Here is a 26,189-nt window from a genome sequence, read left to right as displayed (position 1 = left end):
ACTGACATCAGTTGAGTGCAATGCACTTTACTCTCTGGAATTAAAATTTCATTTTTAAAAATTCATTCACGAGATGGCAAATCGCTGGCTTGGCCAGCATTTATTGCCCATTCTTAGTTGCTGTTGAGAAGGTTGTGGTGAGCTGCCTTCTTGAACCGCTGCAGTCCAATGTGGTGCCCTTCAAATCAAAATTATTCCGTAAGGACCTATAAATTTTAGAATCCTATTAAATATGAAGGTTGTGGGACACAAAATGGAGTAAACATTTCACACATGATGCACTTTACCAGACAATAACAAATCGTACGTTGAGCTGTATTTTAACGTCCTTCAGAAAATACACAGGAATCTGCGTTTAACTATTCAGTTCACTTTTCCTAGTATGTTGAAGGTATCCAAGTCTTTCAGTATGTTGATGTTTCCGCTATAGGATGACAAGAACTTGCCTAAAAGCTATTCCTTATGAGGATAACCCACTTAAGAAAATTACATTTCTATTCTTAAACCTCAATAACCATAAAAGTGGAATAAGGAGATCACTGATATAAATTAATTCTTCCAGTCCAGAGCATACAAAACACATCCTGAAATCAAAATCCAATATTCCATAAGTTTTTCAAAGATATTTAAATCACTCAATAATCATTGCAGGTGGTTTACTTAACAGTCAGATTAAATTTAAAGCTTGCCAAAAGATTAACGAAGTCATCTGAAAAATATTAATTGCTTAAGTTTTATAGTGGGGTTAAGAGATTTAAGCTACCTTAAAAATGTTACTAATTTATAGACGTTATATCGCGGTATATACTCTGATGCCATATTATGCTTTTATTAGCGCTGTGCAAATTAATTAGGGTTGACTTGTTCTAACCAAGCAGAATTGCCAAGAGAATAAAAGGTGCTTCATCACATTTTATCTACAGAAGTATCCCAGTGGTATTTTTGGCGACATTTAATATACCTTCTGAGAGCAGACAAAACAGGAAGCAAAGAATTATACATTGTGAAGAAAGATGTGTGAATTTATTGTCACTTACACTTTCTTACCAAAACTTATGTGGATTCAAAAGGCATTTTCTACATTAAGGAAGGAATTCTAGTCTACATTAAGATTGTAAAAATGATCAATTGAGGATTAGAGCTGGATTATCTATTTCTTTGGATCTGCAGAGGTTTCAATAGGTCTATCACATGGAAGTCTTTGCTGGAATTGCTAATGCACTGATACTTTTAATTTCTCATTTGTTCGTTTTGTATCCTACCAAATGCTAGAAAGTATTATGGTTGTTCCTTCACAGTCCAAGACTCACTCAGTAGTGGCTTCATCTTTCACGTGTGTGCATGCACTTGCATTTTAGCATAGCGCACTTGGCCTTCACCACAGTAAAATCATCAGTGAATACATGAAAATAGGTCAACAATAGGCTGTTCTTTGGCCTAGCTGCACCTTTATATCTTGGGGTTGACTCAATGGCAGTGCTTTTGCTTCCAAGTCAGTTGCGTAGCCGTTGACCAATTTCGGGAGCCCACATCTTACATTCCAAGGATCCCTGAGCCCAGAAAAGGCCCAATCAAAATGGGGTCCAACCATTTGGCAAGCATCCCTGGTGGCTGCCTAAAACAGGAATTAGGTCCATTACATTGGCAGATGAGGGGCTTATGATAGAGCAATGTTAAACTGTGGAGGCATTGGGCCCTGCCTTGCTCAGGATTTTTCAGAGGTTGCCAACCATAGCTAAGTTATTTTTTAAAAGGGAAATTTTTATGATACCTTTTTGTGGATTCAAGAGGAGCAGGAGTGCTTCTCAAACTCCATAGTTGTCATGATTGCCAGTTCCAATCCCTGTGCCCACCTGGGACATCTGTCCTGTTCAAAAGCATGAACCGCAGGCACAACTTACACCATCAGCCTGTGCACAGAATGTTAGTGAGGCCCAAGGCTCACAGATTTCAACCCCAGAAGGTTTTGAGATCAAGACCCACCCCACTCCAGTGACTTGATGCCTTAGTGCTGAGGGAGTCCTACATTGATGGAGACGCTCGGGCTGCCTTTCAGATGAGCTGTTAAACCAAGGGCCTGTCCATCCTCTCAGGTGACCATGAAAGATTCCATGCCACTTTTTGAAGGAGCCCTGCGCAACATCTATCCCTCAACCATAACCACCAAAAGTAGATTAAATGATCATATATCTCATTGCTGTTTCTGAGAGCTTGCTGTGCGTAATTTGGATGCCGCCACATTTGCTTGAATTACAACAATGACTATACCAACAGGTCTTCTACGACTGTGAAGGACTTTGGGACATCTGAAGAATGTGACAGGTGCTGGAAAAATGCAAGGCCTTTCTTTTCCTGTAGTACAAATTCCAATAAGAGACAGCAGTCAGGGATGGTCATGCATGAAGGCCAAAAGGCGAGGAATGAACCTGAACATTGGACAAAGAGTCTAATTCTATGCGTAAATGCACCAGCAGTAATTGCAGAATAAGGTCTGACCCTTGATCAAGAGAAATGGGAGGAGCTTCAACCAGGAAGAGGAGGCCTCTTTAAGAAGCTTCGGTGTCCACTTTTTTGGTAGGAGGGAGGGTGGGGAGATGCTGGAGGGGTGTGAAGATTGGCATTTTAATTGCCACATCAAGATTAGGGGTAGGGATTTTGTGAGAAACTTTCTTTCTCACCAGCAGCTCTAAAAAAGAAAACTTAGTTTTGGAAACACTGTGGCCGGGATTTTCCATGCCCACCAGTGTCGGGCGTGTGCAGTAGTGTCAGCGGACAATATGGTGCTATCGGTTTCATGGTGCCGTGAAACTAGTTCGTGATCGTCCACTCAGTCTGCCAATGGTGGGCTGCGTTCTCCACCATCGGACGTTGGGAACCTCATTGTTATACATCAGCAAATCATTATTAGGCCTGCCCGCCAGAATCGCTCTCCCCACCCCCCACCCCGTAGCTGGAGCATCGCCCTCTTTCCAGCCGACGTGTTTCACAACAGCACGTAAATGATGTTCTGCTGGCAGCAGCGCTTCGCTTGGGACTTCAAGGTTTGCCTGTCAGTCATCAGTGCCAGGCTTTGCAGACAGCGCCCCATCTCTTTTAGGGGGTCTCATGGGTAGGTCTCTACCTACCAGATCATCCATATAAGAGTGGATTTTCAGTGGCTGCAGGACTAGTGCTTGCTTGGGGAAGGGGGAGAAGTGGCCTCAGGCAAGGGAAGAGGCTGCAGGACGTACTGGGGAAGGGGGTATCCCAGTGTGTGTGTGGGGCACATGTTGACCTGTGCAAATGGCTCCAAGATGGTGAGGGTTGAGGAGGCAGTCTCCAGAGGAGATGAGGCCAGATGGACATGTGAGGGTATGTGGGTGAGAATGGGTGGTGATGTCCCTTGAACTGGCAGCGAGTGAGATGCCAGTGAATGTGTGATGGCCTTGAGTGTGTGAGTTTAGAGTGATGAGATGGTTGCCTTACCCTGGCTGCATGGATGAGACCAACCATCCTCTATCTGCATTAGATGGCCAACCTCTTCTGTACAGCAATGGCACTGACCACCACTGCCACTGCTTCCCAAGCCTGGTTGGTCATGCTGCTGCCCATCGTGTGGCCAGAGTGGGAGTAGAGGACATCGTGGTGGCCTCCATGGTGTCCAAAAGGCATTCCAGTGATGCATCACTAAACCTGGGGGCTGCAGTCTTTTTGACTTCCTTCGGCATCTTCCCTGTAGTAGCCTTGGGCTGGAAGCACCGAGAAGTGTGCGTGTGGCTGGACTTTAAATATGGCATTTGGCATGATGAAGCGGCGAGGTGATGGCCTGGCGGGCGAATAAGATCCTGCCCACCAGCCAGCACAATTATGTGTTTCCTGCAAATGCATAACTAATGCGGTGGGTTTGGGAAGATATGGCATGAAAACCCGTCATTGCAGCCGGCGGGAAAAGCATTGTTTTCCCCACCCGCTAGCGCACTTATTGGAAATCTGGGACAATTCTGTCCTGTGTTACTGATCAAGTCAGAAAATTCACACAGATGGATCCTTCCAATCGGATTACATCTATGTGAATATAGAAACCCCATGGATTCATTGTACCAGTTCAGCCTGTGATTAATTTAGGACAAAACTCCTCTGAAAATGATTGAAGAATCTTTGGCAATGAGAAGCCAACATTTGAAAGGAATGATAAAAGCAAAATACTGCGGATGCTGGAAATCTGAAAGAAAAACAAAAATTGCTGGAGAAACTCAGCAGGTCTGACAGCAGCTATGGAGAGGAAGACAGAGTTAACGTTTCGAGTCTGTATGACTCTTCATCAGAACTAAAGAGAAATAGAAATGTGGTGAAACATAAGCTGTTTGAGGGGGGTGGGACAGGTGGAGCTGGATGCAGGACCAGTGATAGGTGGAGGCAAAGGAGAGATTGCCAAAGATGTCATAAACAAAAAGACAAAGGAGTGTTGACGGTGGTGATATTAGCTAAAGGATGTGCTAATGGTGACATTAACGGTAGAAAGCAGGATGAGCAAGTGACAGATGGTGCTAGTGGGGGTGGGGTAGGGGAGGGGACATCGACCATTTCCAGTACCTAAGAAGCAACATCTCCAGGGAAGGTGATATAGAGGTTGATGTCCACATAAGAATCATCAAAGCAAGATTGGTCTTCCAGTGTTTCCATGCAGTGGGGCAGCCAACCCCATCAACATGGCCATGAAGCTGTGTCTCTACATGCCCATTGTAGTACCAACTGCAATTTACGCCAGCAAGACAGGGAAGGGAACAGTAAAGGTGTCACGTAAGTTGGACATCTTTCACCAGAGCTGCCCAGTTAAAATCCTGGGCATTGTGATGGAGAGACAAGTGATGCTATTTCGCCTCCCGGACATACTGCCAGAGTGGACACCACCAGTGGAAAGAAGAAGACAGGGCCAATCAAAGAAGACCCGGGGCAGAATTTTTCCCTTGGCGTGCAGGATCGGCGGGGGCAGTCGACTTCCTGATTGACAGAGCTCCATGATTTTACACGGGCGGGCCAATTAAGGCCCCACCCAGCATGATACATGAGTGGCAGCGCTGAGCATTGCCTGTGCAGGCAGGCAAGGAGGGCAAGCAGGCCCTAGCGCAAACTTCGCACATGCGCCTGAAAGAATGCTGAATAATCTCCCTGAGGCACGGAGCTGCCGAGCTAAAAGTCCTGCCTCTGGTGAAGTACATTTAAGGAGGACTACCAAGAGCGGGACACCACCTGGGCTGAAGTGAAAGAGATTCTGATGGTGGAGTCTTGCTGCCCATTGTCCTGCATGGAACCGGAGGAACTAACTCTGAGTAAGGTTAATATAGGTATACGTAGACCAGCCCAATTTTATAAAGGCAAAGTAGTCTTCCTGATACCTCAGTAGTGGGGCATGGTCGAATATCCTATTTCAATACAAAATTGTCACAGCTCATTTTCAGAGTTTCCCACATCCTAAGGTTTGTATTATTGATGTCTGGAGGAAAATGCAATGTTTGTTTAATTTAGTGATCAGACATTTTAAAAATGTAAAAGAGGTTATCTGAAAATTGCTAGATTAATCAAGTGCTTAGAATAGTTTTCCCAGCTTGCTGCACGTAAGTGCAAATCCTGCCAGAGATATTACATTTCTACAGTAATAACGAGAGCCAACGGCTTTTAATAAGGAATTGTAAATCAATCTTTTCTATTACTACAAAAGATGCACAACCCACAATAGGTAACTTCACATTTATTCAACAGCAAACGCCAAGGACCTGACTCATCACCAAATTAATTGATTGTTCATTATTGAAACATTTGCCATCAATTGCTCCCCATTGTGTCCCATACTGTCTCATCAATATTACTGATATTAGAGAACAGTGTGGCCTTACAATATACAAAGATAATAAAAAAAACAATGAATGTTTTCCACGATGAATATCAAAATTCCGACAGAGCAATCTACGTGTTTCTTAAAACTGAAACAAAAAGTTTCCCAACTGTGCCAAATCTTGTTAGTATCAATGGATCTGTTGGGCTGAATGGCCCGTTTCTGTGCTGTTAATACTTTGCAATAACATTTCTGGCTTTATTTTTTACTTTGAATGTGAATGTGAATAGGTTTAAGGAACTCATTTTCTTTTTTAATGCGAGCTTGCCTGTTAGGCTATAGCCGCGGCTGATAAATTTTTTGAGTGGAGAACCTTTTCTATTCCATCTCGATCAATTTCTGACAGGGGGCTTAAAAACAGGCCCCAGTGCCTGCTATAGGTGACCACTCAGGATACCTGACAAGCCAACTTAACCAATATGGTGCCATCTGAGACACAGGGACAGATCCATCACTAGACATTATGTCACAAAATTGGTCCTTTCTGCACTGGTTTTCTGCCTGAGGAGGATGTGCAACAACACCCAATACTTGGCTAAATATCTAGCAGAAAGTTTATTTAAATCCAGGGGTTGGATTGGTTTTGGGGGTATCATCTCCAACACAGCTTAAAATATTAATTCATGACCTGCTGAGTGCAGTTGAGGAGCAGAGAGTCAAACAGGACAGCTACATCAGCTCTCCTTCCACTGAATGTGAAAGAAAGGTTCTCAATGCAGCAGCCCATTGAAGATGAAATAGTAAATACGCTTTTTATATCCTTGCCTATAAATATCGCAGTCACAGCTACAATATCAACAGCACAAAATAGAAATCTTCTCCCCATTCTTTTTATATTACTAATATAGTTATGGGGAGCAGCATATACACATAGGGCAGAATTTTCCCCCTGTTGGGGAAAATGGAGTGGGCACGTGGAGGTGCGCCTCCAATTGGCGCCCCCAATTGGGGGCGCACTGCCATTTTACATGGGCAAGCCAATTAAGGCTCACCCAGCGTGACGTCCGCCAGGAGCACTACGGGGGAGGGATTCCCTGAGCCGAGGGGGCACTCTTTTGCGCCTGCGTACAGAAGAGCATATTCATCTCCCTGAGGCCTCAGGGAGATTGGCTCCAAATGTAAAAATGTTAAAAATAGAAAAATAAAATTTCCCTGACATGTCCCCTCATGTGACACTGTCAAATGAGTTGAGACATGTCCATCACTTTTAGGTAAGCTTTTATTAAATTTTTAAAAACCTACATGAAACCTCATCCCGCCCATGGATGAGGTTTCATGCTTTCTCTGAAGTCCGCCAGGGCTCCTGGCCTGCCTGCCAACCTTAAGGTTGGATGGGCAGGTCCATTAATGATGTTAATGAGTTTGTCAATGGCCTCAATTGGCCGTTGACAGGTCAGTGGGCACACAGCTGATTCGGTTGAGCCCCCACCGACCTGAAAATGGAAATGCCGCGGGGTGACGTCAGGAGTTCCGCCCGACATCATCCCCGCATCATTTTACGCATTGGCAAGTGGGCCCCGCCCACTGCTCGCCGACTGGGAAATCCTGCCCATCATGAATGAAGCACTGTTCCCTCTCCCGCTTCTAACTTATGTATCAAGTACTCCCAGCTTGGCACCACAAAATCACACTGTGGCCAAGTTGGGAGTTTCAAATCAGATAATCAGAATGGGCCAATCTGCCTCTTTTAAATTGATGCACTCTGGGCTTAGATTTGCTCTTTGTTTGGAATCTCTCAAAGCAAGTTTGCCAAATTAGTAGCAATTGGTGAAACAATGACAGACATTTATTTTGCTGTGGATATCTGCCCAATTAAAATCAGACTGCCTAAAGTAATTTTGCTTAGGGCCGGATGTCACACAGCCAGCACAAGAGGGCCACCTTCCCTTCTGTCTGAGCAAGGTTCAAACTGAGGTTTCAGAAATGAAAGGCCAGTACTGTATTCATACTCAGCGCACTATCCAATTTCTGCATTGAGTCCTACTCATCAACTGATTGCCTCATCACTGGAACTTTTCATTCTTTAGCTGTTGTCAAATCATCTAAGTGAATGTTTTAACGGTGTTTATATGTATGTATGGTCTGTGTATATGTGTGTGTATATGTGTGTGTGTGGTCTGTGTTTAGGTGTATGTGTGTTTGTGTGTAAATGGATGTGTGTGTGCACGTGTGCGTATATGTGTGTGTATATGTGTGTCCATGTTTACGTTTGTGTGTGTGTTTGTGTGTAAATGTGAGTACATGTGTATGTATGTGTGTATATACACATATATACATATGCGTGTGTATATGTGTGGATGTGTGTGTATATATATATATATATATATATATGGATATGTGTGTGCATACACATACACACACACACTGTTAGGAAATAGAGATAGCTTAAGTAAGTTATACTTGTATTTGTGGGTGTTAGGAATGTGTTTTAGCTTTAAAGTTTAAATTTGATTTGTATTTCTGTACCTGTATGTTAAGAAAGATCAAATAGAATTTTAGTTTCACTTTAAAAGGCTGCTTGTATTTCTAATGATACGGTTACAATCCCGATAAAGTGAAAATAAACACAAAAGTAGGAAGAACAGGGGGGCCAGAGAGGCAGATTCCTCCCACAGACAGACACACAGAAGAAGAAAGACAGCAGTTTGTTTTGAAAGCTGTTTGAGTTCAGTTGGTTTGAAGGCAGCTGTGAAACAGAAGCAACCTAAAAGGGGACAGATTGCAAGTCCCAAGCTAAGAAAAGCCCCAAAATTCCAGGGGAGTGGAAGAACAGAAAGTTCAAAGAAGACCTTCTAATTAAAGGAAGGACAGGAGCCTGGGAAAAGGCCCTATTAAGGGAATTTAAGAGAGAGGAGCAGAGAGAAAGGCTCCAAGCTTCAGATTTAAAGTGAGAACAGCTTGCAAGAAGCAAGATGGTTCAAATAGACAAATGAAGATCTGTAATTCTTTGCAATGGGCATGTGAAGCAGTGGCATACTGTTAATGCTGACTCGGTGAGAGAGTGCATGGAAGACAGCTTGAGTGCATGTGATGACCCAGGGAAGAGGGGTATCAGAAGGAGAGTTCGAAACCCCGGAGGTGAACCCTTGTGGAAGGTGTCTGAGCGAAAACGTCAGTTTGGGAGAAGATTCCAAGGCGAGGTCCTGGAGAGTGGAGATTGGAATCCTTCATATGAAGGACAGAATTCAGTGAAACTGGTTGACTCATGGTGGGACAAGTGTCTGAGGGGAGTTGAGGAGAGATCCGTGGCATCTGTTTGAGGTGGCATCTGTCACTTGGTTTCAGAGTGTGGTGTGTCTGACCACAGGGTGCCATAGGTTTACCTGCTCTGTGTAACTTACTGTGAACATTAGAGTATAGATAGCTTTTTTTTTAAACTTGTGTTATCCTTACAAATCTGTATACATCTGTAAAGGTATAGATGTGGGTGAAGGAGTGTTGTAACATAGTTCATCTTTTCTTGTGGAATAAATGTTTAATTCTTTTGTTAAAAGTTCATCAGCTGACTCCTGTGACTCTGTTCAATAGCTACTCTCCATGTATCCAAACAAACAAAAATAAAAGTTAGGATCCATCAAGTTCCACTCTGGGATCAGGCTTGACCAGGGGTAACCTCAGCTGTGGATCATAACACACACCCGTGTATACATTAGAGGATTTCAACATTTCCACCACTGAAGTAGCTTCAATACAATTTTTATACTTTAGGCTTTTGCTAATCTGTCCAGATTCTTTCCCTGTCTAATAGCATACAGCAGTTGCGAATGATGATGTGAATAACTAATTGTGGTGACGTGGACATGTCAATCATTGCTGTAAAAAGCCAAACAGACCAATTTAGAAACACTTTTTCCATCAATCATTCAATGTGGCTATCCTTGAAGTGTGTTAATTCTGAAATTAAGGTTTGCAATTAATTTCATTCAGTCAGTACTCTGTTACCTTGGCTCCCCCCTATCTCTGTAATCTCATCCAGTCCCATAACCTCCTGTGATATCTGTGTTCCTCTAATTCTAACCTCTTGTGCATTCCCAATTTTAATTGCTCCACCATAGCTGGCCATGCCTTTAGTTGCCATAGACTCCAAGTTCCCGAATTTCCTCCCTACACCCCTCCGCCTCTCTTTCCTCCTTTTAAGATACTCCTTAAAACCTGTTTCTTGCACCAAGCTGTTGGTCACCTGACTTAAATCCCCTTATGTGGCCCATATTTTGTTTTATCACACTCCTGTGAAGTGCCTTGGGATCTTTCATTGCATTAAATTTGCATTGCAAATAAATATAAGTTGTTGCTGTGTTGCCATAGCAATACTCCCAACATGCTTGCAAGCACTTCACAGATTTGTTGTCTTACACAGACAACAAGTGATTAATTGCTTCATGTCAGCCATTTCCAGAGAGGACGTGAAGAACTTGCAACTTCCTGCCTCTAACCATCCATTCTTTTTATTACTGCTTCCATCATTTTAGATATTTTGCACCACTAGTTGAAAAACCCTAAAATTTAGCAGTCATAAATAATGAAAAAAAAATCAATGAACTTACGAAAAAATATGAACAAGGGGCAGAAGTAGGCCATTCAGCTCCTCGCGCCTGCTCCGCCATTCAATGAGATCATGGCTGATCTGACAGTAACCTGAAATCTGCATCCCGCCTACCCATTACCCCCTTGCTTACCAAGAATCTATCCTCCTCTGCCTTAAAAATATTCAAAGACTCTGCTTCCATCACCTTTTCAGGAAGAGAGCTCTAAAGACTCACGACCCTCTGAGTTAAATAAAATTTGTCTCTCCTCCATTTTAAATGGGCAATGATTTTGGTTCAAAACAAAAACAAAATTACCTGGAAAAACTCAGCAGGTCTGGCAGCATCGGCGGAGAAGAAAAGAGTTGCTGTTTCGAGTCCTCATGACCCTTCGACAGAACTTTTTGAATGATTTTGGTTGTTCTTTGATAGTTAAGATAGAAATAAAGTTTAAATATTAATCAAGACCTATTGCAGTAGCTGTGGAATCTATAACATGCAAAATCATCAGGCTGTAATGCTTACACAGCAACACTGATGAGTTGACTGTGGGTTGAAGTGGACTTGCTCATAAAGCAGAGAGATGAATCACACACTTAGACGTGTTTCAACAACAACAACAACTTTCATTTACGTAACATCTCAAATGTAATAAAATATCCCAAGGCACTTCAGAGGAGCATTATAATGCAAAATAGGACAGCAAGTCACATAAGGCGATGTTAGGGCAGGTGAACAAAAGCTTGTTCAAAGATGCAGGTTTTAAGGAGTGTCTCAAAGGCTGAAAGAGGTAACAAGGTGGACAGGTTTAGGGAGGGAATTCCAGAGCTTGGGGCCTGGGCAGCTGAGGGCATGGCCATCAACGGTAGAGCAATTAAAATTGGGGATGCTCAACAGCCCAGAATTGGATGAGCGCCGATATCCTGTATTGCTGTAGAGCCGGAGGAGATTACAGAGATAGGGAGGGATGAAGCCACAGAGGGCTTTGGAAACAAGGTTCCAACATTACAACAGTGACTACACTTCAGAAAATACTTCATTGGTTATAAAGCACTTCGGGGTATCCAGATCTTGTAAAACTCACCAATGAAGTGCAAGTTCTTTCTTTTTAGTATTTTATTTTCCTATTTCTGGAGGTAGGAAGTTAAACCATTCCAAATGTTGGTGTCCCACATCATTGGAGGCAAGTCAGCTGACAATTTTGTACTATGGAAGTGCCTAAGTTGACCTCCTTGCCATCAGGTATCCTTCCATACTTTTAATCAGGTACCTGACTGGGGGCTATGTTAGTGGAATACAAACAAAAACAAAACACTTCCCCATATTTTATTTGTAGGTGAAATGAACCTCCACAAACTCAGACATGTGATGATTGAAGTTTTAAGCAGGTTGTTGGTGGAGTTTTAAGATTGCAGCACACGTACTAGAATGTCTGTCTCACAACCAAACAGTCACCTGGTAGTAAAGAACTTGAATCTTGCTGAAAAGAGGGATATGTTGCTGAAGCTTTTCCTCTTGCACTCATCAGGACAAGTGCAAGAATGCCAAATTTCAAACAATCACAACAATTTATACTACAGGAGAAAAGGGTGTTGATTGGTTGGCAAGTCAACTTTGATTGGCCTAAGTGTTGCCATGGAGAAAGGCGCCCTTGCCTTCGTCCTGATGCATGCAAGATGAAATGCGTCAGCAACATGACTTTCTCTTCAGCATTATTCATGTCATGTAACCCTTCAAATAGTCTGTTCAGTGAAGCCAAAGTGCAAAGGCTTATATTGTGTGAACAATGGTAACCAGGCATTGAAAACATGTACATGTCACTTCTAGTGCTTAGTGCCACTAATTTGCCCTGTTTTTCAATGGCAAAACATTTTTTTCCATACCAATACATCCTAATATCTGGCAACGACAAAAAGGAATGTGCAAAACACTAAGTTGGTGTATTTGCTTCAATGCACATTTATCCACAATCAATATCCAACTACAAATAGAGCTAAGTTACCACTGACAGCTACTAAAGTTAACAGGTAATTTGAACTTCAAATAACCTGCTTTCATATTAAATTAAGACCTGCGACAATGACAAAAGCTCCTTATGTGAGTCACACAGAGTTGGCAAGTGAATTTGCTATTCAGAACAGGTTATGGAAAAGTAGTGGATCACTTTTACTGCATCTGATTTGAAAGTGCTACTCACTCAACTAAAAATGTTGTCAAATAATGCTCCTCTGAAGCCTGGGACATTTTAGGGTGTCCTATAAACTCAAGTTGTTGTTGCAAATATAGATTAATAGGAAACTATCAGGATGTAATGCTTGCAATGATCATATTCAAAGCAATTTATTTTTATCTTGCAAAAAATTCACAGCTCCGTGGAAAAGGTCCAGGAAAAAAATCATGATTGGCGGAATTGTCCCAGAATTGCACTAAGTGCAGTAATGGGCAGGTACAATGACATTTTATCTGTCGGCCGTGATGGTGTATTTCCACGCCGTATCGTCCCAAACCCACTGCATTACCTATGCATTCCCAGGAAACAAGCCTTTTCCATGGCGGGCAGGCTCCCATTTGCCTGCCACGCCATCACCTCACCACTTCATTACGCCACGCGCACAAGTCTCAGTGCTTCCAGTCCATGGCAACTGCAGGGAAGATGCCCACGAAAGGCAAAAAGACTGCAGCCCCGAGGATTAATGACACATCACTGGAATGCCATTTGGACACCATGGATGCCTGTAGTGATGTCCTCTACCCCCGCTCTGGCCGCAGGATGGGCAGGGGCATTGCCAATCCAGTATGGCAGGCGGTGGCAGTGGTGGTCAGTGCCAATGCTGCACAGAAGAGGTTGGCCATCCAATGCAGATAGAGGATGAATGATCTCATCCATGCAGCCAGGGTAAGGCAACCATCTCATCACTCGAAACTCACACACTCAAGCCCATCATATTCACTTGTGCCTCACTCACTGCCAGCTCAAGGGGCATCACTCACTCTCTCACACACATCCTCACATCTCCAGCTGACCTCATCTCCTCTGGAGACAGTGTCCTCAGCCCTCACCCTCTTGAGGCTACTTGCACAGATCAACATGTGCCCCACACACACCCTGAGATACTCTCCTTCCTCAATACAGCCCTCACCCTTTCCTGAGGCCACTTCCCCCCCCCCCACTTCCCCAAGCAAGACTTTGCCCTACAGCCACTGAAAAGCCACTCACAATTGGCTGATCTGGTAGATAGAGACCTACCCATGAATCCCCCTAAAAGTGATGTGGTGTTGTCTGTGAAGCCTGGTGCTGATGACTGCGAGTGCTGCCTGATACAAGATAGGCAAACAAACCTTAAAGACCCAAATGAAGTGCAGCTGCCAGGTGCATGTCGCTTATGTGCTGAATAAGTCCAGCACGCTGGCTTTATAATGATATGCTGATGTATTACAATGAGGTTCCTGACGTCTGATAGCGGGGAACATGGCCTGCCATCGGCGGGCTGAGCGGACGATCGCAAACTGGTTCCACGCCACCGAACATGCCCGACACTGGCGGGCACGGAAAATCCCAGCCATTAGCTTGAACATGATGTTGCCAAAATTCCACCCCTTTACTATTTGCCTTACCTGTTTCACTGAAAGTGTCTTCTCATGTCTTTCCTGAAATGTTTGTCAGCAACGGTCCTTTAAGAAGTCAAAAAAACTAGCAGTAGATTTAACTTTCTATTGGTGATGTGGGGGAGGATATTTGGAAATACACTTTGGAGATTTTAATTGAAATAGTGCAGATGACAGCACCAGAGGAAGGGTTTTGTCTGAGTTATGGAACTTAATAGTGCAAGAAACCCTCCTCTAGCAGATGCAGCTCAATTTTTAAAATTCAGTCATAGGATGTGGGCATTGATGACTAGGCCAGCATTTATTGCCCATCCCTAATTGCCCTTGAGAAGGTAGTGGTTAGCTGTCTTCTTGAACCGCTGCAGTCCATGTGGTGTAGGTACACCCACAGTGCTGTTAGGGAGGGAGTTCCAGGATTTTGACCCAGCAACATTGAAGGAACAGCGATATATTTCCAAGTCAAGATATTGAGTGACTTGGAGGGGAACTTCCAGGTGGTGGTGTTCCCATGCATCTGCTGCCCTTGCCCTTCCAGGTGATGGCAGTCGTGGGTTTGGAAGGTCCTGTCTGAGGAGGCTTGGTGAGTTCCTGCAGTGCATCTTGTAGATGGTACACACTGCTACCTCTGTGCGTTGGTGGTGGAGGGAGTGAATGTTCATGGGTGAGGTGCCAATCAAGCGGGCTGCTTTGTCCTGGATGGTGTCAAGCTTCTTGGGTGTTGTTGGAGCTGCACTCATCCAGGTGAGTGGGGAATATTCCACCACACTCCTGACTTGTGCTTTGTAGATTGTGGACAGACTTTGGGGAGTCAGGAGGTGAATTCCTTGCAAGAGAACTTTAGATTAACAGTCGTTTTTGAATTTGGCCTGTGTGCACGCTGGCTCACCAATTTTCTCAAAACAGTTTCTCAATGATGTCCCTGTCCTTTGTGTTTCAATAAAGACAAAAAGGTCTGTGATTAATAGTAAATTGGGTATCTGAACATTAAGAGGTGCAGATGGTATCATTTTGCAACTTTGATTATTTTTCTTCTCTTAAAAGAGCTACAGATGGTGTCACTCCTTCGCTAATAAGTTGTACTTATGCCAGGCCACAATGCATTATGTTAATAATGTTGATGATCTTATGATCATTCATTCCCTAGTGGCCCAGCTAATTATTTCAAAGGGGTTGCTTCTTTGAATATTTTTGGCTGTTGCTTCCATGATGAGTAGCTAAGCTGCCCATGTAGATAACTTATATATCAGAGACAACGCCCTGTAGTTTGACATGGAGTACATTGAAGAGTATGGTTTCTCTCATACTGATCTCGCTCATTATCATGTTGTCGTTTCTCTCTTCTCCTTCAGTTTTTATCTCTTTCTCTCTCCCTGGGTCTTGTTTCTGCTTTCCTTCCTGTTCTGTCTCATTCTGCTTCTCCCTCTCTCTCCCTTTCATTTCTTTCCCTTTTGGTGAGAGATGAGATGTGGTGTGGCATGGCTTGGCGGAGAGTGGCAGCTGGCAGTATTTTCCAAAAAGGGTTGTGGGGAAAATGTGACCCTCAGCAGATCTCCTGCTCCATCATGAATGCTCTCCCCATCCCATCAAGTCCTCTACCCTTTTGCATTACCACTATTCCCTCTCCTTTCTACCATCTGGCTCCCATCACTACCTCTATTACTCCCAACACTATTCTAAACTCTTGCCGCTTGAATTACCCGCTATATCCTCTCCTTCCCTTCACTCCACTTTTACTAACCACACCCTACATCCTCCGTTTACTCTCCCTTTACTCCCATTCATTCTTGACAAGGAGAATCTGTTTCTTTTCCTCACCCACCCGCCCTCTCCATCCCATTCCCTCAAAGATGTGCTTTTAACTATTAAAATTAAATTTGTTTTTAAAGTCAGGAATCAAATTAGGATGAGGAAAAACATACCGGTCTCAAAATCTGCGTTCCTTAACCTGACTTTGGGTGCAGCTAGTGAGGCAGGGGCTTTGGGTTGCAGCAAGGTGACGGGGGCCAGGGGGTTTGTTGGTGGGGGGTTGTAGGGGGGTGCATTGGTAGATTTTGGGGAATACTCCATTATATTAGTGTGTGCTTTACCTAGACAACTCTGAGGTTCCCTAGGGGCGCAGGGACAAGCTGGGAATGGATCAAAGCGCAAAATGACTGACAGAATTCCACCACCCCTACCACTCACTCTCTTTTTTTTGATGCTCCTTAATACCTACCTCCTCGATCAAGATTTTGGTCACCTGTCTTAATATCTCCTCATGTGGCTCAGTGTCAGGTTTTATTGGATAATCCTTCTGCAAAAGGCCTTTAGGCGTTTTACTACATTAAAGGCATCATATCAATGCAAATTTTGTTGTCATCCCCAGCGTGCTCCAGTTGACTGTTTATTGCAATCAGGGTGGCACGGGAGAATGAAGAGCCACATTTTACTGAGGTCACGTCTCGGTTAGATGTCAGATGTCAGGTTGGGGTGCATTTCCCGAGAGAACAGTGGATCTCTGGAACAGGCTATAGTGGATGCCAACTTGCTGAATTCCTTTAAGCAAGGGCTAGGTTTGATTCTGGCTTGGGGCAGACATCTTACAAAAAGTAGGCACTTTGGGGAATTCAGAGCCAATGTGATCCCCGGCACCAGCTTTGGTTTGTGTATAATGACAGGGTGCTGTCACCTTCCTCCAAAAGATCTGTACCACTAAATATAAACAAACCTATCGCCAAACCTCCAACAAAAATAACATGTACTACACATATTTATACTGAGTTCTCACCCCATGTATTACATTTAATATACAATAGGTAGACAGACAAAAAAATGTTCCAATGTCATACATTTCTCAAATTGGAACCTTAAAACATGTCCATTATTCGTTATATTTTTAATTCCATATATTTGGCTCAAGTACTGTTACAATGAAAGAAATTGCATTTCTATAGCACCTTTTATGACCTCAGGATGTTCCAAAGTGCTTTTCAGCCAATGAAGTACATTCTGAAGTGTAGTCCTTGTTGGAATGTCAGAATGATGATGATAGAACACCTTGGTATTATCCGTAACCTGCTCGTACATCTCCTGTACAGAGTATCAAAATACAAATCCTTTGCCATATTTTGCTCCATGTTCCAGTCAGTTGCTTTCATATTTATCCCTGAGCCGCTCAGCTTTTCTGAATTCTGCAGTCAAATTGTGTGTTCCTCTTCCAGCGATTATGGAGTGAATATATTATTTATGAGGTTGGGATGGGAGTCAAACAACATCTCTTTACAGCCCAGATGACATGGCTGGTGATGGAACATTGGAAACAAGGCAAAATCCTATGGCTGATTTGGTAAGCTGTGGCAGACAAGCCTGCATTAATGTTGATGACTGAAAGGTTAGCATGGCTCACATCTGGAAAGGGGACAGCACCTAAGAATTTTTTTGCTTGGGTCTAAATATCTCACCTGGCCAAAGTGCTAACATAGGAGTGTCCAAACTACAACTCAGCCAAGCCAACTCAACTCTATTTTGCTTTTTTTTCATTGCTGATTTCTCCTATTCAAATGTTTCGGATGTGAACACTTGGAAAGGGATGTCTTCAGTGCTAATTCGATGATAAATCCGAGAGCACCACATTAGATCTGCTTGTATCTCGAGTTTCATGGTACCGACAAATTAACAGGGATATTGATTTAAATATGTGGTTCTCCCATGGGGTCCAAAGGCACATACAAGCAGCCCATAATGACAAAGAGTTGGGTACCCTGGAACTGATGGGTTGCTGAAACTAGTTAGACAATCAGGGAGAAGCTTACCAGTGCTCTATGCTGGTGACCAGCATTGTTTTTGCTGGTTAACTTCCAGCATTACCCTTACCCACTCTCTGCACTTGCATCAAAGCTCATTGGGCTTTTTTTTGCTTATTATTTCATGGGATGTGGGTATTGCTGGCTAGGTCAGTATTTATTGCCCATCCCTAATTGCCCCCGGGAAGGTGGTGGTGGTGTGCCGCCTTCTTGAATTATTGTCCATGTGGAGTAAGTACACTGTTAGGAAGGGAGTTTCAGGATTTTGACCCAGTGACAGTGAAAGAATGGTGATATAGTTCCAAGTCAGGATGGTGAATGGCTTAGAGGGAGCTTGCAGGTGTGGTGTTACCATGCAGCTGCTGACTTGTCCTTCTAGGTGGTAGAGGTCATGGGTTTGGAAGCTACTGTCAAGGTAGCCTTGGCAAGTTGCTGCAGTGCATCTTATATGGTACACACTGCTGCCAATGCACATGGGTGGTGGACGGAGTGAATGGTTAAGATTGTGGATGGGATGCTAATCAATCAGGCTGCTTTGTCCCGAACGGTGTCGAGCTTCTTGAGTGTTGGTGAAGCTGCACTCAATCAGGCAAGTGGAGAGTATTCCATCACACTCCTGACTTGTGCCTTGTAGATGGTTTGAAGCTTTGGGTAGTCAGGAGGTGAGTTAGTCGCTGCAGCATCCCCAGCCTCTGACCTGCACTTGGAGCCACAGTATTTATATGGCTGGTTCGGTTTATATGGCTAGTCCACTTGTACTTTACTTACCCAAGTCCTGGGTGTCCACAAGAGAGACTGCATGCATGGAGAACAAAAACTCAGGTGAGCTTCTCCTTTAGTTTGATTTGAAGCCTCTTAATTATATTGATGGCTCTCCGCACAGATCAAGCTCTCAATTTACTCACAGGGAAGCCTCAATAGGTAATTGATCGATCAGCCATCAATGCACTGGTGTGATTGACTAAACTGGCTGTCAGTTACAGGGATGACATACACCACAAAAGTGGGCTCTCATCCTGCTGTATCTGTCAGTTTCCAACATTTCCTTTAGATGTGCTGTTGCATGGCTGAGCCAGTCATTAACTGAATAATCTCCAGCAACAAAATCACGACTGTTGTCTTGTTGTGTCTCACGCAACAGGAATTCTACTGAGCAGCTGAAGAAAAGTAAAGTACTTTACTAGATTAAAAATGCCTCCAATTGACCAGAGGCTAAAGGCTGAAACAGATTACCTCATTGAAAGCAATGTGCACATCAATGCACTCCTACCCCACATTAAACTAATACAGGGACTCATTACTTGCAAGCCTGCTGATCGATCCCACAGAATTTGTGACAACTGAACAATCAGCTATTTGCTATCAACTAATAATTTACTTCAATAAAATACTGCACAGCAACTTTCTGTCGAGGAAAGATCATCAGCATTTTTATCTGTAACCCTTCACTTTCCCGACGTGCAAACTCATGAAAATTTATTCTGAGATGGAAATTTCTAAGTAAAATTAAGCCTCATTCATGTTCATGCTAATGAACCTTCAAATCTCAACATTTACTCGCAAGAGTCACATGATGCACCTGGACCAGCGGCTCTCTTTCTCTCCCTGAGGAGTGATGGGTGGGAGTAGGTAAATGAGAGCCTCTGTCCTCCCTTCACCCACCCCTCTCCCAAACACCTCCTACCTCACTGTGGGATTACAGCAAAATAAATCAAATTTAAGCCTCGCGAGGTAGGGTGGCCAGCCAGTAAAGCACCAATAACCTTCCACAACCAAACCATTACATCAAACTTACTCCTCCAATGGAAATCAAGCTTGCATGTGACTGACGCCCTGGTCCCATAATGTCCTTAGCTGACTCTGCGCCAACCAATCGGCGATGGCTGCCAAAATAGAAGGCCACTTCAGCTCCGCCAAGCTTTCATTGGACTCCTCCCTGCTGCCAAAACTTTACAGCTCTCAAAAAAGGGAAACTACGTGCCATGCTCAACTTGTAGCTGCAAGTTGCTTAAGGTCATCCTTGTTGCTTTTTTCTAATAAACCAACAAGGTGTTATTGGGGTCTTCCCCTCAAACAAGAGTGCCTTTTCTTTTTAGAACTAATAAGAGACTAAACAATAGAGCAAACTTAAAGGATGAAACATTGTCATCCTTGTCCAGCTGTCATTCCAATCATTTGCCACTGTAACCTTAAGCTGTGAATGCATCACAACATGGTGACAGTAGGCAGGATTTCTAAAAGTTTCCGGTAGAGTTTTCAGCAGTCACATACTTTTTGTAAAGAACTCCAACCTATTAGAAATTAAATAAGCCAATAATGAGGTTTATAAAACAACTTTTGTCAGTCTGTACCAGTTTGTGATGGATTAAAAAAAGCAACACATATTCTACACAAAATCTCCAAGAGTTTCTTTCCTGATTTAAAAGACAGCGGGACTGACATTACTGATTTGCTGACCAATCTACTTTGCGTTTACGTCAAGATCCATTTTTACTTCAGATGTTCATCCTTTATAGTTTATCTATTTTTGTTGTTTAGAGTTTAAAAAACCCTCTGTTTACTAGTGGAAGTAATTAGAATCAATACGGTAACAGGGGTGCATGTGGCATTAGGTCATAAGCTGGTCAAAAACTTAAATTGTTCATTTATCAATCAATTCTTTGATAAGAGAGATTTTGTTCGACAACTGTGCTACACATGTCTACCACCCCCCACCCCAAAATACTTTTCAATATTTTTGTAGTTCACCAACTAAATGAATGCTTTCATTTGCAGCCTAAGGACATCCCTATGTCTTGGCTCGAGTCTCCCAGGAGACAAAGTTCCCCGTCTGAAATGGCAGGAATTTGGGAATATAAAAATAGAAACAGCAAAACAGCATTTACATTTCACAGATCTCTCAAATTAGTTTAAAGCTTTCGCTTCAAATTAATTGCATTGTGGTTAGACGTCTATGTTTACAGAAGTTGTCATAGTCAAGATTTATGGTCGTTCTTGAGACTGCTGCCACAAGATATTTTTTCCCAACAACTGAAGGCCAATAATAGACAATCATCAGGAATAAAACACAGAACAATGGAAATTAGAAATAAAGTGAGAAAATGCACAGTTTGCCAACAACTGAATGAGATAAAAAAGGTTGTCATTTGGAGGGTTATCCCTTCATTTGATCTCAGCTAGCCTGTCTTTACGGAAGCATTAACCCATCCTGCTCTTTCAAAGGATGAACAGCATACTGCACATTTCCAGCATTTTCTCCTCTCAGTTGAAAACAAAAAGTGCAATTTCTCCAGGCCAAGTACAATGTAGCTCAAAGCGATCACGAGAGTTGAAAACAGACCACTTAAGAATGCCTATGCTTTCAGCTATCTTTATTTTGCCTCCGCATTCTTTAAGAGCCAGGTCACTTCCATTTTAGGGTTTCAATTCTTAAAGACCTTGAGACTCTTGGAATGATTCTCTGGACAATCAACACAATACTTAAACAGATTTTCAAGTAGGATGAAAATGAATGTATCCCTAATCTTATCAGCTGTGGAAAAATATTTGTGTAGTCAATAGTTGAGCAGTTAATCTGAACTGGCTAATGTTTCAGGTTTCTGAATCCATACGTGTTTTAAACCTGCAGTTTGATTCCAAAACGATTAAGTAGTCGGAAATCATTCAATTGCTTTACTTGCCACAAATCCATAAGCTAATGAGCCATTGCTTACATGCAGCAAGTTCCTGGCAATAAAATGGGACTAATATTCTCACCTTGTTTTGATCTGTCCAGTAAAGAAACAATCCCTGTGGATCCACTTTCAAGGTGACAGGAGTTACAGTGGTGGAGTCCTGGCAGCAAAGATAAAATAGAACAATCATGATACTTGCTGTGACCATTTAATCTTTGAAAGTGTTAATGAGTAACACTAATAGGCTCTCTAGGTGAAAATTTCGAAGGGCACCTCACATGAACATTCACACTTAGACTCCTTGTACTTGTAATGCTCCTGTCAAAGCACTTTCCGACACATCATTGCGTCAAAAGTACTGTCTAAAAGCAAGTTGTGGCCATTTTCCTTCAAGTGCACCACACTGAGCAGCATCCACCTTGTTCATGCCTCTGTGTCCCTGGGGTACTCTGAACACAATTTAATGTTGGTGTCAGTGGCTCTAAGCTACATCAAAGTCTTCAATAAAATTTTGGTAAATAGCAAGTGTTAATTGAAATCAATTTTCAATGAATGACGTTTATTGATTCTTTAGCTTCTATTTTCCGGGGAGATGATGTGTTGGAAGATTTTATGCCGTATGCGCCCCGGGTAGTTTGTTCGGGTAGACAGCGGGATGTTTGACCCTCAACCTGTTGATGGTTTTAATATCTCCAGTTGCTACTCATCTTTGTACCATTTGTAACCCTGCAGCCTCTCAAGATGCGGCAAAAAAAAATCAACTTGATGTTCTCGAGACAGAGACTGAGCGATCAGTGACCCTAGAAAATGGAAAGGAATACTTTGTGCTGCTAGTGTATTATATATGTAATAAAAGGTCCTCTTAACGCTGCTGTGGCCGTCTTAAAATCATCCGCTTCAGATTGTTTTTTTTTGAGAAAACGTTTATTCTTCAAGCTCTCTCCACTCCCACCACCCCAAATTCCTTTCCGATATCCAGACCGGATTTTTTTGGATTTGTATAAACATCAGATTTCAGAATTTCGGGCACGCACGACACAACTTGCATCGCTCCGGCTGAGGGAGCAGGATGCAGCCGGCGGTTACACCTTCAACTGGGGGATTAGCATTGAGCCGAATCGGTGCAGTCCATATCTGTCACTTATCTCATCAGTTCAGTGCAACACGGAGACCGATAGCCACACTCAAATACATACAGACCGGGGAGACACAGGCTCAAATGCGCAGATATCAAAACAGAAAATGCTAGAAACACTCAGGTCAGACAGCATCTGTGGAGCGAGAAAGTTAACCTTTCCTCAGAACAGGCCATAATACACACAGACCATAATACACACAAGCTCACAGGCACAAACAGTCTCAAATCCACACAGGCCAGACACACACACACACAGACTAGAAGACCAGACAAACACATGCACAGGCTCAAATACACACACAAATACACACATGCCAAACACACACACAAAGACACAGGCTCAAACACACGGAAACCAAACACACACACACATACGGGCTCAAATACATACAGACCAAACACACACACACACCAATGACACACACTTACAAAGTATACACAGACCAGACATACACAAAGTATACACAGACCAAAGACACACATACACAAAGTATACACAGACCAACACACATACACACAGACCAAAGACACACATACACAAAGTATACACAGACCAAAGACATACATACACAAAGTATACACAGACCCACACACACACATACATACAAAGTATACACAGACCAGACAGACATAAGACCAAAGACACACACACACACAAGTACACACAGACCAAAGACACACATATACAAGGTACACACAGACCAGACATACATAAGACCAAAGACACACACACACACACACACACCAAATGCACACACACAAACACAGGTTCAAATACATACAGACCAAACACACACACATGCCAAAGACACACACATAAAATATACACATGCGAAAGACACATGCGTACATGTATACAAAGTATACACAGACCAACACACACATACACATACAAGGTAAACACAGACCAAAGACACACACACATAGACACAAGTACACACAGGCTCAGATACGCACAGCTGGTCATATGTTTCCAGCTAGCGATCCGAGGGTCCACTGAAATGAACAGAAAACAAAGATTCCTAAACGTTGGGCACGCACACATATGTAAAAAGACACGAGTTGCACCGAGGCGAACGAGGCGGTTCGGCAACGATAAACAGAGGTTAATACCTCCCCGAGCAAACACACGAAAGTAGAGGAAGCGAGAGGAGTCGGATTGAAGAGGGGGGTGGGGGTAACGCACACTGTGGAGCACACAAGAGGGGTCGAGGCCAGTGCCTTCAGACTGGTGCTGACATGGGACCACTGTGCTATTTTTAACGCGTGTCTCTTCCATCTCCCCCCACCCCCTCCGTCCTCGGAGCGGTGACAGATTACGGAGAAAGCGCTTTCTGCCCGCAGCCCCTTCGGCGAGGCTGGAGCCAAATCTCAGCCGCTGAAAAGGCTGCAGCGGCAGCCAATGCGTGGAGATGGGAGGAGTGGGGGAAAATACATGGATTTAAAAAAAATAAAGTTGGCAGTGGGGGGGGGGGGGGGGGGGACTCTAATATTTACATGCAGTTTTGGACACGGAAATGAAATTGCCCCCAGCAACCACCACCTCCAAATAAAGCGTCACTTACATGATCCCCCCTCCTGGTTACAGAAAGCTGATATTTCGGTGTCAATACTCACATCATCCCATTTCATAAATTTGCTTCCCTTCTTTAAGTTCTCAGGCACGGAGACAGGTTTGAGCTGAAGAGCGTGGACCCCAGGCTGTGCCCCAGCCATTGAGATACATTTAAAGTTTCTTCAAGGTGAGGATAAATTAGCAAAAATAAAAAAACACACACACACAACACACACTCAAATAATAATGCTGATTCAGATATCAGTCCCTTTTTAATCCTCTTCTTACTCTCCCCCCCCCCCCCCACCCCCAACAAACTGAATCAGTGACACACACACTTCAAAATAAAAACAGCCCAGTGTTATACTGGGATAGCCCAAGTGAGTCAGCCTCACGCTGTCTCCTCAATAGTCTTGGGACTGGAACCCAGTCACTGAGGGGAGAGTGAGCGTTGGAAGCTGCACCGAAGCTCCCGAGACGCCACAGGCAAAAGCGACCAACATTATTTTTTTAAAAGCCGCTGAGTGTGACTGCCTCTCCGTTCAGCACAGCTCTCTCTCTCTCACACACACACACATACAAACACTGTGCACACATGTAGAGAGTGTACAGCGACTCCTAGCTAATTCCTAGCTAACAGCCATTGTCACAACCAATAGCATCCCAGACTGCAGGAAGAACCAGTGCCTCCAAACATCGTTAACTTGTGGGGGATTTGATAGACACACGCAACACTTCCCTCGAAATCGATGTGGGCCGGCACCTATAAGACAAATAATGAGGCTTACAAATGTATCAACAAGGTAACTATTAAACAGCGGTATCCAGAAGTGACACGGGTCTGATTTAAGATTTCTTTCAATCCGGTTATACCAATGATTTAGAAAGTGATTAAAACTTGATTTTTGTTGTGATTTGGTTTGGTTAGAAAGTTTTTTGTGTTCAATGATACATTGTTACCCTGTGATGTGGGTGATAGCTGAGCAACTAACCTACCAAGGCAAAAACAGAAACAGAAATACCTGGAAAAACTCAACAGGTTTGGCAGCATCTGCGGATGTTGAACTGTTGAAGGGTCATGAGGACTCGAAACGTCAACTCTTTTCTTCTCCGCCGATGCTGCCAGACCTGCTGAGTATTTCCAGATATTACTGTTTCTGTTTTTGTTTTAGATTTCCAGCATCCGCAGTTTTTTTTTGCTTGCACCTACCAAGGCAGACTGGATAGCCTACATGGTGTTGGGTGACTGAAGTTTTGGACTGAAGGGTATGAAGAGTTGACCCATTCGACCCCCTGTAACTTTCTGTGCCACAATAGGAAAATGGTTCCCACCGAAGGGTCTTTGGGGAAGCAGCAGCTCTGTACTGTGGGGATTCCAAGCATTCAGAAGTCAATCTAAGACTTGCAGCGAGGCCTCAGCTGTGAATGGGGTGCGCAGCCGATGGCGAGAGAGTTGTCATCCACTCCAAGCATGTCTGCATGCGTTCAGTGCCATGTGTCAGGCCCCGAACATGCAAGATGGGCACTCCACCACATTTGGCCGCCACGTTGCCAAAGCTGCTTAGCACAAAAGGAAAAACAATAAAACTTGTCTGAACTGATCTTGTATACCTTAAAATGGAACTCAAGGGTGATTGGTGCCAGTGTTAGTAACTTTTACTGGGATTTGAACATTTTGAACCCAATTTTTCCTTCTCCTGCTCTGGCTGCATGCTTCCCTTGAAAGCAGGGCCACTGAGATCTGTGTCCACTGCCTGCATACCTACCAGAGGAGACACCTTCCTCCAGGGTCCCCTTCTCTCCCTCCTCCCATGCCATCTTTGCATCTGCTCTGCTGTGTTCAGTGAATCTGCCACAGTGCACCGCCCAGGCCCTCTATTTATACCCGCATGTCAAGCCTTGGAAATGCAGCAGAGGGCCAAGTATGCCGTTCTTGGGAATTCTGTGGAGTTTCCAGCATCTGCTGGCTCTGCAGTTCCTATGAAGGCCTAAGAGTGAATGCAGACAATGTGATACCCACATTCAAAAAGGTGACAGCA

At 43.5% G+C, this 26,189-nt stretch overlaps 1 protein-coding gene across 4 annotated transcripts in view; it reads right to left on the bottom strand.

Annotated features, from left to right (window-relative positions):
- LOC121290931 (1-phosphatidylinositol 4,5-bisphosphate phosphodiesterase beta-1) overlaps positions 1-24,429 on the bottom strand; it is an 802,698-nt gene extending 778,269 nt beyond the window's left edge. For all 4 annotated transcript variants that reach the window (XR_005945906.1, XR_005945910.1, XM_041211986.1 and 1 more), the window contains exons 1-2: positions 24,213-24,429; positions 21,540-21,617 (exon numbers count right to left, since the gene is read on the bottom strand). Coding sequence is in view for 2 of the 4 variants with exons in the window: in XM_041211986.1 (XP_041067920.1) it covers positions 21,540-21,617; positions 24,213-24,311 (177 nt within the window). In the remaining 2 variants the exon portion in view is untranslated. The remainder of the gene's footprint in view (positions 1-21,539; positions 21,618-24,212) is intronic.
- Positions 24,430-26,189: the final 1,760 nt, after the last annotated feature.

This window comes from Carcharodon carcharias, chromosome 2 (assembly GCF_017639515.1).
Source record: "Carcharodon carcharias isolate sCarCar2 chromosome 2, sCarCar2.pri, whole genome shotgun sequence".
NCBI lineage: Eukaryota > Metazoa > Chordata > Chondrichthyes > Lamniformes > Lamnidae > Carcharodon > Carcharodon carcharias.
This window is presented reverse-complemented; position numbering and strand designations above follow the sequence as displayed.